An 18,519-nucleotide genomic window follows, 5' to 3' on the forward strand; every position below is an offset into this window, starting at 1 on the left:
AAATAATCAAACTTTAACTGTTAATATCTTTTAAACGGTTGGGTTTACGAAAAAATCATAAGAGACCATATTTTAGAGCATTCATTTTCCTACAAAACCTAATTAACAAGATATTTTTTCAAGTAGTTGGAAGCGAGATATAAATTTTTCTATCTGATAATAAGAAAAAATAGAAAACCGTTAGGCGGAGGACCTTCCCGTTACAATTAAAAACTCATATTTGGAGAGGCTTTCTTAGAGGTGTCTAGGAACCTATTTTTGCGAGTACCAACTGAAAAAAAAAAAAATTTTTTTGAATCACCCTAATGTACACATATCTTAAACCTAAGTGTTCTCAACGGCATACACACTATTTCTTATCTTTTAATAGTTTAGGATCATTTCCTTTCCTTTACATTGAGTGCATTAAATATTGCAGTCCCTAATCAATATGCCTGTTCAAACATATTGAACAGGCTTATCTTCGCCAGTGTTGAGGCAGTACAAGGCAATACATAAACAACGCATAGAGATAAGTACATATAATACATTTATATGCAATACGTATGCACTCAACAATTAACAACAAAGATATTTACTTAAGATAACATATTGACTTAAGATATGTATTTAGGCAATTGAATACAAATGTGCATGTGCACTTGAAAACAACCCTATACCATGTAACATAAACAATACCCGAAATTATGTTATGTGTTAGCGATAATGCATACAAATATTTGACATATGAGATCCGTTTCTATACAGATTTATCTCATTTACAATTGTAGCCGTTAAGAACTGTTCAGAAATCTGAACATACTGCCCACGTTGAAGTGTTTACACTTCAAAATAATTCAAGTATTTATAAATCTTAGGCATGTTAATTACATTTTTAATTACAAGATTGGCTGATCGAACTCGTTATAATTTTTCTAATATAAACTATTTTTATTGTATACTTTTTAAATGTTTAATATAATTTTCATTTGCTAATATTAATAACTAATTTCTAAAAATATATCCTCCTATGGGATATACGTTCCTTGCTGCGTTGCAGATGCGTCGTAGGATTATTGTTAAGATTACACCACCAGCAATTAAAATATCCATGTATTAGGTGAGGAGAGCTGTAACCAAAATTCTTGCGTTGGCATAATATTGACTTCACAGTTAAGTGGTATGCCTGTTTTATTTTTTAATAATGACATCTCACAAGTCTGCGTATGTCCTACGTTAAAGATAGGATGCACTTGTGGACATATTGTCATTCTCACCATACGTTGACATCCTGTACATTTCATCAGTCATGCTATAGAAAACCGTTTTATTTTCGTTGAAAATAATGTGACGATTTGTTTCCTTAATGCTGACGAAATACCCGTCATGTATTGTGGGGTATGGGTATATTGTGTACATATGGAGTTCTGTTTTGGCAACTAAAGGTATTTTTATATTAAACAATATAAAATCTTTAGTAACTTGGGCTGTTGTAGTGGCTATATGTCCGAGTTCAAAGGGGTCAGTATCAGGAAGCCGCAAGCTCTGGTCAAGATTATTTGAAATTAATTTTATTTGGGCTTCAAACTTTTTTTATCGGCAACAGCCTTTCCGTGAAGTTACCTCTAGAGTTCCAAAGGACGCTTATAATGTCTCTTTGAAGCATTTCAAAGGTCTCCATTGTTGTGCTGAGTTTGGTGGCTGTTTCAATAAATAACTCACTTTTCAATTGGTCATCGAGAATGGAACTCATTGAATAAATTGAGTCGTTCATTCTTTTAAAGTTATCCCAGTAAGCTTGATTTTGACGTTTTAAAACATCTAAGGTAACGTCTTCCACTGAAGATTGATTTCGCTATAATCCCAGCAAGTAGTTTTCGTTCTCCTTAGCCTTCTCTATTTTTTGCGTAAGAACTTCTGCATGCTCTTCATCCATCAGTCCAAACAAGGAGTGGTATAATGACCCTATAAAGGGTAACACTGACCTTGTCTTCCGTTGCATCCTCTCCGTGAACGCAATGATGTCGTGCAGCTGTTCAATCTCTAAATACTTGTTGTGCAGCTGCTGAGCCATTTCGTTCACTTTATCCTCTTTAAATATAGTTGAGTCCTTTAAATATTTCAACGAATTTGAAATTTGCTGCTTTTCAACCGAGTATTGCAGAAGATCGATGTGGACAATTATATCCCACGCTGTTTTAGTCAACCCAACAGGCCCTCTTTGTTCCAAAAATACTCCAGAACTATTCTTAAAATAACTTACATTTAAGCATTTTACAGATGGTAAAACTATAAGTAAGTTTAATAATGTTAAGATAAAGTTTTTATTTTTTATCCGAGTCGACCGCCTTGGTATATTATCATTTACTTCAATCGGATCATCTCTTGTTTTTTCTTCGATAGGAAAAGGACAAACATTGTGTATTGCTCTTTTTGATGTAAGATTGCTTGTCCTTACGTCTACCATTCTACATTTGCCATCTTGGCCTAAAATAACGTTTTCAATACGTCCTCTTCGCCACTGTAATGGTGGGATATTTTCTTCTTTAAGAAGTACCAAGGTACCAGTTTTGATATTTTCAAAAGGAACTTGCCATTTATTTCTTTTTTGCAGTTCATTTAAATATTCATTGGACCATCGCTTCCAGAATTCTTTTGAATTCTTTTCGACCGATTTCCAATGGTCCTTTAACCCTTGGTAACTTTGGTTGTAGTTCGTGTCAACGATAGTTGATAATGGTTCTCCTACCAAAAAATACCTGGAGATCATTTGGATTGTTTGATAATGGGGTAATAGGTCTTGAATTAAGTACGGCTTCTATTTGTGTCATGAGTGTGGACATTTCTTCAAAAGTCATTATACCTTCAACTACTCGGAAAAAATGTTTTTTAACTGATTTAACAGCCGCTTCTCACAATCCTCCTACATGTGGAGATCTTGCTGGTATGTTTATCCAGGTTATTTCTCTTTGATTACAAAATTCTGATAATTCTGTTTTATGTGAGTCTTTCTGAAATAACTTAAAAACTTCGCGAAGACTATTGGCTGCTCCAATAAAATTGGTCCCGTTATCTGAATAGATTTTATGTGGGCAACTTCTCCTAGAAATAAATCTTTTTAGGGCACCTATCAAAGCTGCTGAAGAAAGATCTGAAACTATTTCTAAGTGTACTGCCTTCGTGGAAAAGCACACGAAGACACAGACATAAGCTTTATCAGCCTTTTTTCCACGTATTTTATGATGTATCCAAATTGGACCTAGGAAGTCCATTCCTACTATATAAAATAGACGCGTTCCTATTAATCTATCTTGCGGTAAGTTTCCCATTAACTGATGTAGGGGCCGAGGGTTTGCTTTAAAGCATCTATAACATTTATTTACAACTTTGCTTGCTAATTGTCTACCTCTTAAAATCCAAAACTTTTGCCTGGTTATTGCTAGTAAACCCTGTGGTCCAATGTGTAGATGTTTAACATGTATATGATGTACTAATAAACGAACAATTTCATCTTCATAAGGGAGAAGTATAGGGTGCTTAGCATCCTCTGAAAGATTACTACTTTGAATCCTACCTCCTACTCTTATAATATTATTGCTGTCCATAATTGGAGCTAAAGTGGCTAGTTTGGAATTTTTTGGAATTCGTTTGTTGGAATTGATTAGTTTTAGTTCTAGATCAAAGTATTTTTTTTGTATTTTACAAATTATGTAATTTAATGCTTTTCGTTTATAAAAAATTGTATTCATTAATGGTTTTTTCCTAATGATATCTATAAACTTAAATATGTTAGCTGTAACGTTTTGTAGAAATTCGAAACTATTTTTATTGTTTATATTCATTACAATTGTTTGTTTTTCGGTTAGAATCATAACAATCTTAGATTTCTTTATCTCTGGAATAATTAAATTATCATTGTTTACCTTTTGTTGGATTTTACAATTATTTGTATAAATAATTTCCGGTCCTCTTAACCATAATTTGCTGGTGATAAGTTCGCTTGGTGTAACTCCTCTAGAAATAATATCAGCCGGATTGTCTTTTGAGCCGATATGCCTCCAATTATTTATGTTGGTGTTAGTTTGTATGAAATTTAGTCTATTCGACATATATATCTGTAAACGTCCAGGATCTAGCTGTAACCAATTCAATACTATTGTGGAATCTGTATAAAAGTAAATAGAACATTTAAATTTCAAACTTTCTAAAATTTTTTGTATTAATTCTACTAAGAGAACAGCCGCACATAGTTCAAGCCGCGGCAATGTTATTATCTTTATTGGCGCGACTCGTGATTTGGCTGCAAGTATATTTACATAAGTTTCACCTGTTTGGTTTTCAGATTTTGCATAAACTACGGCCCCATACGCTTTCATCGAAGCATCACAAAAACCATGTAACTCAATATTTACCGGTTCATTGCATAAAATACGTCTGGATATTCGTATTTGATTTAACAATGGAAGCTCATCTTTGATTTTTAACCAAGTGTCCACTATTTCTTGTGACGGCTTTTCATCCCAATCAGTTTTTGATTTCCACATTTCTTGTAATAAAATTTTAGAAGTAACTGTGACGGGATTTACAAAGCCCAATGGGTCGAATAATTTGGAAACGTCTGAAAGAATGGTCCTTTTAGTAATTTTGTCGTTGCACTTCCAATTGCAAGTTATATGAAAGTGGTCGTCGAATGGAGTCCAAGTGATACCTAATGCTTTAACTTCGTTGTTATTTTCCTTATTCAAGTCAAGTTGATTTTCTCTGTCTTCAAGAGGAATGTTTTTTAGAAGTTCAATGTTATTGGAACACCATTTTCTAAGGTTGAATCCATATTTTCTTAAAATTATTTTGATATTGTCCTGGATTAACTTGACATCATCTAGATTATCTCCTCCTCTCATAAGATCATCCATATAAAAATCTACATTGATAATTTCAGCTACTTCTGGATAATCATTTCTCTCCAGTTCTGCAATTTTCTGCAAACATTTAACTGCTAAATAAGGTGCAGCTGCAGTACCATACGTAACTGTTTTAAGAGTATATGTTCGCAGTATTTCATTATCTTCATCGCGCCAATAGATTAATTGATATTTTTCATCCTCTGGGCGAATCCATATTTGCCTGAACATTTTCTCAATGTCTGCTGTGAAGACATACCTATGTTTTCTAAATCTCAGCAAAATATTAAATAAGTCTTCTTGCAACTTAGGCCCAGAATGCATTATTGAATTCAAGGAAACATTCTTGTCTGTTTTACAGGATGCATCAAAAACGACTCTTAATTTAGTAGTTGTACTATCTGGTTTCAGTACGCAATGGTGTGGTAAATAATATTTCGATTTAAACATTTACATTAACATTTTTTATTTCCTCCATATGGCCCAACCTTATATATTCCTTCATAAATTGTTTATACTGCTCTTTCATAATTTCATTATTTTTAAACTTTTTCTCCAGAGAAAGAAATCTTCTTTTTGCTTGTAAAGAAGAGTCACCTAAATTTATATTTTCTTTTTTGAATGGAAAAGCTACAGTAAATTTACCATCTATAGAAATTTTAAAGTTATTATTAAAGTGCTCTTCACAATGTGTTTCTTCTTTAGTTTGATTAACACATTTATTTTCAATTGATTCTATTTCCCAAAACTTTTTAAGTTGATTGTCTATTTTTTCATCGAAATATGTTACAACACCACAGTGAACTAATTTGGAGCTTATGTTAGTTGATCCGTATATCAACCACCCAAACACACTGTTCTGCAGTTTGTAATTAACATTTTCGATTGATAATTTCTCTTCTTTTAAGAAATCAAAGAATATGTCCGCACCTAAAAGTAAATCAATTTTACCCGGAACACCAAATGAAGGGTCGGCCAGTTTTATATTCTCTGGAATTTTTTTTACTTTTATGTGTTCTGTGGGCACATTCGACACAATCTTTTCTACAACCATAGGGTCTAAATTTGTTTCGAAAGGATCTTTTAATGACTTTAAATGAAGATTAACTCTTTCATTTGTATTTGTCTTGTTTTGACCAACTCCTTCAATGGTCATAGATTCTCTCTTGGAAGGAAGTTTTAATTTAGTTTTTAGTTCTTTGGTTATAAGGTGAACTTGAGACCCACTATCTAATAAAGCACGTGCCTTTATTATTCTTCCATCACGACCAATACACAAACATTGTGTATTGCTCTTTTTGATGTAAGATTGCTTGTCCTTACGTCTACCATTCTACATTTGCCATCTTGGCCTAAAATAACGTTTTCAATACGTCCTCTTCGCCACTGTAATGGTGGGATATTTTCTTCTTTAAGAAGTACCAAGGTACCAGTTTTGATATTTTCAAAAGGAACTTGCCATTTATTTCTTTTTTGCAGTTCATTTAAATATTCATTGGACCATCGCTTCCAGAATTCTTTTGAATTCTTTTCGACCGATTTCCAATGGTCCTTTAACCCTTGGTAACTTTGGTTGTAGTTCGTGTCAACGATAGTTGATAATGGTTCTCCTACCAAAAAATACCTGGAGATCATTTGGATTGTTTGATAATGGGGTAATAGGTCTTGAATTAAGTACGGCTTCTATTTGTGTCATGAGTGTGGACATTTCTTCAAAAGTCATTATACCTTCAACTACTCGGAAAAAATGTTTTTTAACTGATTTAACAGCCGCTTCTCACAATCCTCCTACATGTGGAGATCTTGCTGGTATGTTTATCCAGGTTATTTCTCTTTGATTACAAAATTCTGATAATTCTGTTTTATGTGAGTCTTTCTGAAATAACTTAAAAACTTCGCGAAGACTATTGGCTGCTCCAATAAAATTGGTCCCGTTATCTGAATAGATTTTATGTGGGCAACTTCTCCTAGAAATAAATCTTTTTAGGGCACCTATCAAAGCTGCTGAAGAAAGATCTGAAACTATTTCTAAGTGTACTGCCTTCGTGGAAAAGCACACGAAGACACAGACATAAGCTTTATCAGCCTTTTTTCCACGTATTTTATGATGTATCCAAATTGGACCTAGGAAGTCCATTCCTACTATATAAAATAGACGCGTTCCTATTAATCTATCTTGCGGTAAGTTTCCCATTAACTGATGTAGGGGCCGAGGGTTTGCTTTAAAGCATCTATAACATTTATTTACAACTTTGCTTGCTAATTGTCTACCTCTTAAAATCCAAAACTTTTGCCTGGTTATTGCTAGTAAACCCTGTGGTCCAATGTGTAGATGTTTAACATGTATATGATGTACTAATAAACGAACAATTTCATCTTCATAAGGGAGAAGTATAGGGTGCTTAGCATCCTCTGAAAGATTACTACTTTGAATCCTACCTCCTACTCTTATAATATTATTGCTGTCCATAATTGGAGCTAAAGTGGCTAGTTTGGAATTTTTTGGAATTCGTTTGTTGGAATTGATTAGTTTTAGTTCTAGATCAAAGTATTTTTTTTGTATTTTACAAATTATGTAATTTAATGCTTTTCGTTTATAAAAAATTGTATTCATTAATGGTTTTTTCCTAATGATATCTATAAACTTAAATATGTTAGCTGTAACGTTTTGTAGAAATTCGAAACTATTTTTATTGTTTATATTCATTACAATTGTTTGTTTTTCGGTTAGAATCATAACAATCTTAGATTTCTTTATCTCTGGAATAATTAAATTATCATTGTTTACCTTTTGTTGGATTTTACAATTATTTGTATAAATAATTTCCGGTCCTCTTAACCATAATTTGCTGGTGATAAGTTCGCTTGGTGTAACTCCTCTAGAAATAATATCAGCCGGATTGTCTTTTGAGCCGATATGCCTCCAATTATTTATGTTGGTGTTAGTTTGTATGAAATTTAGTCTATTCGACATATATATCTGTAAACGTCCAGGATCTAGCTGTAACCAATTCAATACTATTGTGGAATCTGTATAAAAGTAAATAGAACATTTAAATTTCAAACTTTCTAAAATTTTTTGTATTAATTCTACTAAGAGAACAGCCGCACATAGTTCAAGCCGCGGCAATGTTATTATCTTTATTGGCGCGACTCGTGATTTGGCTGCAAGTATATTTACATAAGTTTCACCTGTTTGGTTTTCAGATTTTGCATAAACTACGGCCCCATACGCTTTCATCGAAGCATCACAAAAACCATGTAACTCAATATTTACCGGTTCATTGCATAAAATACGTCTGGATATTCGTATTTGATTTAACAATGGAAGCTCATCTTTGATTTTTAACCAAGTGTCCACTATTTCTTGTGACGGCTTTTCATCCCAATCAGTTTTTGATTTCCACATTTCTTGTAATAAAATTTTAGAAGTAACTGTGACGGGATTTACAAAGCCCAATGGGTCGAATAATTTGGAAACGTCTGAAAGAATGGTCCTTTTAGTAATTTTGTCGTTGCACTTCCAATTGCAAGTTATATGAAAGTGGTCGTCGAATGGAGTCCAAGTGACACCTAATGCTTTAACTTCGTTGTTATTTTCCTTATTCAAGTCAAGTTGATTTTCTCTGTCTTCAAGAGGAATGTTTTTTAGAAGTTCAATGTTATTGGAACACCATTTTCTAAGGTTGAATCCATATTTTCTTAAAATTATTTTGATATTGTCCTGGATTAACTTGACATCATCTAGATTATCTCCTCCTCTCATAAGATCATCCATATAAAAATCTACATTGATAATTTCAGCTACTTCTGGATAATCATTTCTCTCCAGTTCTGCAATTTTCTGCAAACATTTAACTGCTAAATAAGGTGCAGCTGCAGTACCATACGTAACTGTTTTAAGAGTATATGTTCGCAGTATTTCATTATCTTCATCGCGCCAATAGATTAATTGATATTTTTCATCCTCTGGGCGAATCCATATTTGCCTGAACATTTTCTCAATGTCTGCTGTGAAGACATACCTATGTTTTCTAAATCTCAGCAAAATATTAAATAAGTCTTCTTGCAACTTAGGCCCAGAATGCATTATTGAATTCAAGGAAACATTCTTGTCTGTTTTACAGGATGCATCAAAAACGACTCTTAATTTAGTAGTTGTACTATCTGGTTTCAGTACGCAATGGTGTGGTAAATAATATTTCGATTTAAACATATTAACATTTTTTATTTCCTCCATATGGCCCAACCTTATATATTCCTTCATAAATTGTTTATACTGCTCTTTCATAATTTCATTATTTTTAAACTTTTTCTCCAGAGAAAGAAATCTTCTTTTTGCTTGTAAAGAAGAGTCACCTAAATTTATATTTTCTTTTTTGAATGGAAAAGCTACAGTAAATTTACCATCTATAGAAATTTTAAAGTTATTATTAAAGTGCTCTTCACAATGTGTTTCTTCTTTTGTTTGATTAACACATTTATTTTCAATTGATTCTATTTCCCAAAACTTTTTAAGTTGATTGTCTATTTTTTCATCGAAATATGTTACAACACCACAGTGAACTAATTTGGAGCTTATGTTAGTTGATCCGTATATCAACCACCCAAACACACTGTTCTGCAGTTTGTAATTAACGTTTTCGATTGATAATTTCTCTTCTTTTAAGAAATCAAAGAATATGTCCGCACCTAAAAGTAAATCAATTTTACCCGGAACACCAAATGAAGGGTCGGCCAGTTTTATATTCTCTGGAATTTTTTTTACTTTTATGTGTTCTGTGGGCACATTCGACACAATCTTTTCTACAACCATAGTGTCTAAATTTGTTTCGAAAGGATCTTTTAATGACTTTAAATGAAGATTAACTCTTTCATTTGTATTTGTCTTGTTTTGACCAACTCCTTCAATGGTCATAGATTCTCTCTTGGAAGGAAGTTTTAATTTATTTTTTAGTTCTTTGGTTATAAGGTGAACTTGAGACCCACTATCTAATAAAGCACGTGCCTTTATTATTCTTCCATCACGACCTTTTATACCAACAATTGCTGTGGTTAGCAGGACATGTTTAGAATCATTTTTTAATTTATCATTTTTTGTATTTTTAATCACTGTGCTTTTTGCTTTAACGGATTTGTCTTTGTGGAGCCATAAATGATGGTTTCCTTGACATGTGAGGCAACTATCGCCTTTACAATCTTTTATATTGTGCCCTGTTTTAAGACATTTGGTGCATAATTTGTTTTTAATTACTGCATCCCATTTGTCTTGAGTAGACAGAGCTTTAAATTTATAACAATAAAATATATTGTGTGAATTATTACATCCCATTATGCATTTAAATTCTGCATTTTGAAATTTTGGTGATGTTTTTGAAACTTGTGCTGCTTCTAGTGCATTCCCTTCATGGTTCAGAAACGATTGTAGTGAATTTAAGCTAGGTATTTCCTTAGGGTTTTTAAGGGAATTTTCATACCTAAGTCTTAAATTGTTGTCTAATTTTTGCACAAGCGTATAATTTAATAAAGCTTGCAACAAATTATCTGCAGACAAACTGAGACTTTCCAATGCTTGTGTACTTTCAGAAATTTTTTCTTGAAATTTTCGTACACTAAAAGCAGTCTCAGTCACTACTGGTGCATCTAAAATTTGTTTGAAATAAGTGTTTGCGAGTAACCTTCTATTCGTAAATTTTTCATTAAGAAGGTTCCAGGCAACTGAAAAATTTGTCGAGGTTGAAGGCAAATTTGCAATACAACTTGCAGCCGATCCTCTTAATTTTGTTTTTAAAATACACATTTTATATGTGTCTGAAACATTTTGAGAGACTACGAGTTGCTCAAACAATTCTTTAAAAGTTTGCCACTGAGCGTAATCTCCTGAAAAGATGGGAATGTCTACTTGAGGCAGCGTAAAATTAGTAGCATTTTTTTTGCTAATGGATTTTAATTTAAGTTTGTAAAATCTATTTCTTAAATCATAGAATTTACTCGTTAACTCATCATTTTCGTGCTGGCTAATAAATTCAAGCACAGTATCACGAGTTTTTTCTATAAGTCTCTCTATACTGTCTAGAGAGACTATTTCGTTTAATTCGCAGTCTTCAATATTCTTTTCTAATTCTGTTAATAAGAATTGAAGCCTGCGAACTAAACCAGGATTTGGAAGGCATTCCATTTTCCTGGGAGCACTATTTTCTTTAATAATAGCGATCAATTCGCTTAACTTGGCGTGCGCTGTCAAATAAAGCGTGCCTACCGAACCTTCTACGTCATTTTTAAAATAATTATCTTTTTTATTTTTGGGATCTTTGGACAATTCTAAATGGTTTCGTTGAAAATCTGCCCATTTTTTGTCCAAACTATCCAGGAGTTTTTCCAAATTTATTAAATCTTCATTTATATCCATACTCATGGACTTAAAATGAAGTTTTTGCAGTTCTTCTGCTAATTTTATTTGGTTCTCCATTTTCCCAAAAATAAAATAAACAATTGTATATGAATTATAAAAAAAAAAATGAAAGATGCTCTTACCTTGTTCAAATATGGATGTGGAATGTGTTGCTGTAAATTTGGTAAAATTTTTTTTTTTAATATTATTATAATATATATAATAAAAATATATATTAATTTTTTTTTTTTTAACACGCTTTTTTTAACACACTTTCTCACAAACACACTTTCACTTTCACTGTAGGATTTTGAGAACTTTTTTTTTTATATATTATTAAATTTTTTTTTACAGAATATTTCACTTTCACTCGCGTGTTTTTAAAAACTACGGGGTCACCAATGATAAAAATAAGACGCGTTTGGTTCGGATTTAAATATGTACTCAGCTCTGGTTGCCCAGAGCTCCTTTATTTATAAAATTCCTTATCCTAATTCATGTATGCACCACATGCAGAGTGCATACACATATCTTAATACTAATCTACTGTACATACGGAAGTATGTACATATATCTTAAACATAAATGTTCCTAACGGCATACACACATTTCTTATCATAGTTTAGGATCATTTCCTTTCCTTTTTTCTTATCCTTTAATAGTTCAAAGCAGGCTTATCTTCGCCAGTGTTGAGGCAGTACAAAGTAAATACATAAACAAACGCATAGAGATACATACATACATTTATATGAGGCACGTATGCATTTATATGCAATACGTATGCACTCAACAATTAACAAACAAAGATATTTACTTAAGATAACATATTGACTTAGGATATGTATTTAGGTAATTGAATACAAATGTGCATGTGCACTTGAAAACAACCCCATACCATGTAGCATTGCAATGGGTATTTGTACATACATATTTATATTTAGGACTATGTTTTTATATTTTAGCGATAATGCATATAAATATTTGAAATATGATATCTGTTTCTACACAGATTTACAAAAATATCTCATTTACAATTGTAGCCGTTAAGAACTGTTCAGAAATCTGAACATACTGCCCACGTTGAAGTGTTTACACTTCAAAATAATTCAAGTATTTATAAATCTTGGGCATGTTAATTACATTTTTAATTACAAGATTGGCTGATCGAACTCGTTATAATTTTTCTAATATAAACTATTTTTATTGTATACTTTTTAAATGTTTAATATAATTTTCAATTTGCTAATATTAATAACTAATTTCTAAATATATATCCTCCTATGGGATATACGTTCCTTGCTGCGTTGCAGATGCGTCGTAGGATTAATGTTAAGATTACACCACCAGCAATTAACAGGATTAGGTTGGTGGTATTCATGCCGTAATGCACCATATGATGCCATTCTAAGTCCAGTGGAAATCCCCAAATGGTAGTTGGTCGCGGAATGTCAGGTATCTTGAATGCTTGTATGGATCCTTTTAGCTTAAAATGTTTTAGGGGAGGGAGATGTGTTGTGAGGTTAGTTCCTGGTATTTCAAACTTAATTCCGGAACTTTTGAGATTGTATGCCCAAAGGTTTACGCTCTCCGTCCTCAAAACGCAATTGGTGTCTAAAGTTATGATGCCTTGTCCATTTAGAATGGTAGTTTGATTACTACCATTGCAGCTAGTTTTGGCCGCTACCTTTGATGGCATTGAAAATATCCATGTATTAGGTGAGGAGAGCTGTAACCAAAATTCTTGCGTTGGCATAATATTGACTTCACAGTTAAGTGGTATGCCTGTTTTATTTTTTAATAATGACATCTCACAAGTCTGCATATGTCCTACGTTAAAGATAGGATGCACTTGTGGACATATTGTCATTCTTACCATACGTTGACATCTGTACAACATTTCATCAGTCATGCTATAGAAAACCGTTTTATTTTCGTTGAAAATAATGTGACGATTTGTTTCCTTAATGCTGACGAAATACCCGTCATGTATTGTGGGGTATGGGTATATTGTGTACATATGGAGCTCTGTTTTGGCAACTAAAGGTATTTTTATATTAAACAATATAAAATCTTTAGTAACTTTGGCTGTTGTAGTGGCTATATGTCCGAGTTCAAAGGGGTCAGTATCAGGAAGCCGCAAGCTCTGGTCAAGATTATTTGAAATTAATTTTATTTGGGCTTCAAACTTTTTTATCGGCAACAGCCTTTCCATGAAGTTACCTCTAGAGTTCCAAAGGACGCTTATAATGTCTCTTTGAAGCATTTCAAAGGTCTCCATTGTTGTGCTGAGTTTGGTGGCTGTTTCAATAAATAACTCACTTTTCAATTGGTCATCGAGAATGGAACTCATTGAATAAATTGAGTCGTTCATTCTTTTAAAGTTATCCCACTAAGCTTGATTTTGACGTTTTAAAACATCTAAGGTGACGTCTTCCACTGAAGATTGATTTCGCAATAATCCCAGCAAGTAGTTTTCGTTCTCCTTAGCCTTCTCTATTTTTTGCGTAAGAACTTCTGCATGCTCTTCATCCATCAGTCCAAACAAGGAGTGGTATAATGACCCTATAAAGGGTAACACTGACCTTGTCTTCCGTTGCATCCTCCTCCCCGTGAACGCAATGATGTCGTGCAGCTGTTCAATCTCTAAATACTTGTTGTGCAGCTGCTGAGCCATTTCGTTCACTTTATCCTCTTTAAATATAGTTGAGTCCTTCAAATATTTCAACGAATTTGAAATTTGCTGCTTTTCAACAGAGTATTGAAGAAGATCGATGTGGACAATTATATCCCACGCTGTTCTAGTCAACCCAACAGGCCCTCTTTGTTCCAAAAATACTCCAGAACTATTCTTAAAATAACTTACATTTAAGCATTTTACAGATGGTAAAACTATAAGTAAGTTTAATAACGTTAAGATTAAGTTTTTATTTTTTATCCGAGTCGACCGCCTTGGTATATTATCATTTACTTCAATCGGATCATCTCTTGTTTTTTCTTCGATAGGAAAAGGACAAACATTGTGTATTGCTCTTTTTGATGTACCATTGCTTGTCCTTACGTCTACCATTCTACATTTGCCATCTTGGCCTAAAATAACGTTTTCAATACGTCCTCTTCGCCACTGTAATGGTGGGATATTTTCTTCTTTAAGAAGTACCAAGGTACCAGTTTTGATGTTTTCAAAAGGAACTTGCCATTTGTTTCTTTTTTGCAGTTCATTTAAATATTCATTGGACCATCGCTTCCAGAATTCTTTTGAATTCTTTTCGACCGATTTCCAATGGTCCTTTAACCCTTGGTAACTTTGGTTGTAGTTCGAATCAACGATAGTTGATAATGGTTCTCCTACCAAAAAATGGCCTGGTGTTAATACCTGGAGATCATTAGGATTGTTTGATAATGGGGTAATAGGTCTTGAATTAAGTACGGCTTCTATTTGTGTCATGAGTGTGGACATTTCTTCAAAAGTCATTATACCTTCAACTACTCGGAAAAAATGTTTTTTAACTGATTTAACAGCCGCTTCCCACAATCCTCCTACATGTGGAGATCTTGCTGGTATGTTTATCCAGGTTATTTCTCTTTGATTACAAAATTTTGATAATTCTGTTTTATGTGAGTCTTTCTGAAATAACTTAAAAACTTCGCGAAGACTATTGGCTGCTCCAATAAAATTGGTCCCGTTATCTGAATAGATTTTATGGGGGCAACTTCTCCTAGAAATAAATCTTTTTAGGGCACCTATAAAAGCTGCTGAAGAAAGATCTGAAACTACTTCTAAGTGTACTGCCTTCGTGGAAAAGCACACGAAGACACAGACATAAGCTTTATCAGCCTTTTTTCCACGTATTTTATGATGTATCCAAATTGGACCTAGGAAGTCCATTCCTACTATATAAAATGGACGCGTTCCTATTAGTCTATCTTGCGGTAAGTTTCCCATTAACTGATGTAGGGGCCGAGGGTTTGCTTTAAAGCATCTATAACATTTATTTACAACTTTGCTTGCTAATTGTCTACCTCTTAAAATCCAAAACTTTTGCCTGGTTATTGCTAGTAAACCCTGTGGTCCAATGTGTAGATGTTTAACATGTATATGATTTACTAATAAACGAACAATTTCATCTTCATAAGGGAGAAGTATAGGGTGCTTAGCATCCTCTGAAAGATTACTACTTTGAATCCTACCTCCTACTCTTATAATATTATTGCTGTCCACAATTGGAGCTAAAGTAGCTAGTTTGGAATTTTTTGGAATTCGTTTGTTGGAATTGATTAGTTTTAGTTCTAGATCAAAGTATTTTTTTTGTATTTGACAAATTATGTAATTTAATGCTTTTCGTTTATAAAAAATTGTATTCATTAATGGTTTTTTCCTAATGATATCTATAAACTTAAATATGTTAGCTGTAACGTTTTGAAGAAATTCGAAACTATTTTTATGGTTTATATTCATTAGAATTGTTTGTTTTTCGGTTAGAATCATAACAATCTTGGATTTCTTTATCTCTGGAATAATTAAATTATCATTGTTTACCTTTTGTTGGATTTTATAATTATTTGTATAAATAATTTCCGGTCCTCTTAACCATAATTTGCTGGTGATAAGTTCGCTTGGTGTAACTCCTCTAGAAATAATATCAGCCGGATTGTTTTTTGAGCCGATATGCCTCCAATTATTTATGTTGGTGTTAGTTTGTATGAAATTTACTCTATTCGACACAAATATCTGTAAACGTCCAGGATCTAGCTGTAACCAATTCAATACTATTGTGGAATCTGTATAAAAGTAAATAGAAAATTTAAATTTCAAACTTTCTAAAATTTTTTGTATTAATTCTACTAAGAGAACAGCCGCACATAGTTCAAGCCGCGGCAATGTTATTATCTTTATTGGCGCGACTCGTGATTTGGCTGCAAGTATATTTACATAAGTTTCACCTGTTTGGTTTTCAGATTTTGCATAAACTACGGCCCCATACGCTTTCATCGAAGCATCACAAAAACCATGTAACTCAATATTTACCGGTTCATTGCATAAAATACGTCTGGATATTCGTATTTGATTTAACAATGGAAGCTCATCTTTGATTTTTAACCAAGTGTCCACTATTTCCTGTGACGGCTTTTCATCCCAATCAGTTTTTGATTTCCACATTTCTTGTAATAAAATTTTAGAAGTAACTGTGACGGGATTTACAAAGCCCAATGGGTCGAATAATTTGGAAACGTCTGAAAGAATGGTCCTTTTAGTAATTTTGTCGTTGCACTTCCAATTGCAAGTTATATGAAAGTGGTCGTCGAATGGAGTCCAAGTGACACCTAATGCTTTAACTTCGTTGTTATTTTCCTTATTCAAGTCAAGTTGATTTTCTCTGTCTTCAAGAGGAATGTTTTTTAGAAGTTCAATGTTATTGGAACACCATTTTCTAAGGTTGAATCCATATTTTCTTAAAATTATTTTGATATTGTCCTGGATTAACTTGACATCATCTAGATTATCTCCTCCTGTCATAAGATCATCCATATAAAAATCTACATTGATAATTTCAGCTACTTCTGGATAATCATTTCTCTCCAGTTCTGCAATTTTCTGCAAACATTTAACTGCTAAATAAGGTGCAGCTGCAGTACCATACGTAACTGTTTTAAGAGTATATGTTCGCAGTATTTCATTATCTTCATCGCGCCAATAGATTAATTGATATTTTTCATCCTCTGGGCGAATCCATATTTGCCTGAACATTTTCTCAATGTCTGCTGTGAAGACATACCTATGTTTTCTAAATCTCAGCAAAATATTAAATAAGTCTTCTTGCAACTTAGGCCCAGAATGCATTATTGAATTCAAGGAAACATTCTTGTCTGTTTTACAGGATGCATCAAAAACGACTCTTAATTTAGTAGTTGTACTATCTGGTTTCAGTACGCAATGGTGTGGTAAATAATATTTCGATTTAAACATATTAACATTTTTTATTTCCTCCATATGGCCCAACCTTATATATTCCTTCATAAATTGTTTATACTGCTCTTTCATAATTTCATTATTTTTAAACTTTTTCTCCAGAGAAAGAAATCTTCTTTTTGCTTGTAAAGAAGAGTCACCTAAATTTATATTTTCTTTTTTGAATGGAAGAGCTACAGTAAATTTACCATCTATAGAAATTTTAAAGTTATTATTAAAGTGCTCTTCACAATGTGTTTCTTCTTTAGTTTGATTAACACATTTATTTTCAATTGATTCTATTTCCCAAAACTTTTTAAGTTGATTGTCTATTTTTTCATCGAAATATGTTACAACACCACAGTGAACTAATTTGGAGCTTATGTTAGTTGATCCGTATATCAACCACCCAAACACACTGTTCTGCAGTTTGTAATTAACATTTTCGATTGATAATTTCTCTTCTTTTAAGAAATCAAAGAATATGTCCGCACCTAAAAGTAAATCAATTTTACCCGGAACACCAAATGAAGGGTCGGCCAGTTTTATATTCTCTGGAATTTTTTTTACTTTTATGTGTTCTGTGGGCACATTCGACACAATCTTTTCTACAACCATAGTGTCTCAATTTGTTTCGAAAGGATTTTTTAATGATTTTAAATGAAGATTAACTCTTTCATTTGTATTTGTCTTGTTTTGACCAACTCCTTCAATGGTCATAGATTCTCTCTTGGAAGGAAGTTTTAATTTAGTTTTTAGTTCTTTGGTTATAAGGTGAACTTGAGACCCACTATCTAATAAAGCACGTGCCTTTATTATTCTTCCATCACGACCTTTTATACCAACAATTGCTGTGGTTAGCAGAACATGTTTAGAATCATTTTTTAATTTATCATTTTTTGTATTTTTAATCACTGTGCTTTTTGCTTTAACGGATTTGTCTTTGTGGAGCCATAAATGATGGTTTCCTTGACATGTGAGGCAACTATCGCCTTTACAATCTTTTATATTGTGCCCTGATTTAAGACATTTGGTGCATAATTTGTTTTTAATTACTGCATCCCATTTGTCTTGAGTAGACAGAGCTTTAAATTTATAACAAGAAAATATATTGTGTGAATTATTACATCCCATTATGCATTTAAATTCTGCATTTTGAAATTTTGGTGATGTTTTTGAAGCTTGTGCTGCTTCTAGCGCATTCCCTTCATGATTCAGAAACGATTGTAGTGAATTTAAGCTAGGTATTTCCTTAGGGTTTTTAAGGGAATTTTCATACCTAAGTCTTAAATTGTTGTCTA

General features: G+C 32.8%; 1 protein-coding gene across 1 annotated transcript; it reads right to left on the reverse strand.

The window, feature by feature from the left end:
- Window positions 1-4,230: 4,230 nt before the first annotated feature.
- LOC126765898 (uncharacterized) lies at window positions 4,231-17,862 on the reverse strand. The gene is made up of 4 exons (XM_050483568.1): window positions 15,292-17,862; window positions 6,873-7,022; window positions 4,348-4,744; window positions 4,231-4,279 (listed from the first exon to the last, which is right to left on the reverse strand). The coding sequence occupies exons 1-4, from the start codon at window positions 17,834-17,836 to the stop codon at window positions 4,231-4,233; spliced, it is 3,141 nt and encodes a 1,046-aa protein (XP_050339525.1). The 5' UTR covers window positions 17,837-17,862.
- Window positions 17,863-18,519: the final 657 nt, after the last annotated feature.

Source organism: Bactrocera neohumeralis, unplaced genomic scaffold (assembly GCF_024586455.1).
Source record: "Bactrocera neohumeralis isolate Rockhampton unplaced genomic scaffold, APGP_CSIRO_Bneo_wtdbg2-racon-allhic-juicebox.fasta_v2 cluster11, whole genome shotgun sequence".
NCBI lineage: Eukaryota > Metazoa > Arthropoda > Insecta > Diptera > Tephritidae > Bactrocera > Bactrocera neohumeralis.

What these genes read in the sequence shown, in the direction of transcription:
- LOC126765898 (XM_050483568.1), bottom strand. Translation starts at nt 17,836, where the DNA reads ATGGTTGTAGAAAAGATTGTGTCGAATGTGCCCACAGAACACATAAAA. An exon ending in AAAGTTTTGGATTTTAAGAG is followed by an intron (nt 7,023 to 15,291) that starts GTAGACAATTAG and finishes TATTTTATATAG; the next exon opens with TAGGAATGGACTTCCTAGGT. An exon ending in TTCTTCAGCAGCTTTGATAG is followed by an intron (nt 4,745 to 6,872) that starts GTGCCCTAAAAA and finishes TTCCTCTTGAAG; the next exon opens with ACAGAGAAAATCAACTTGAC.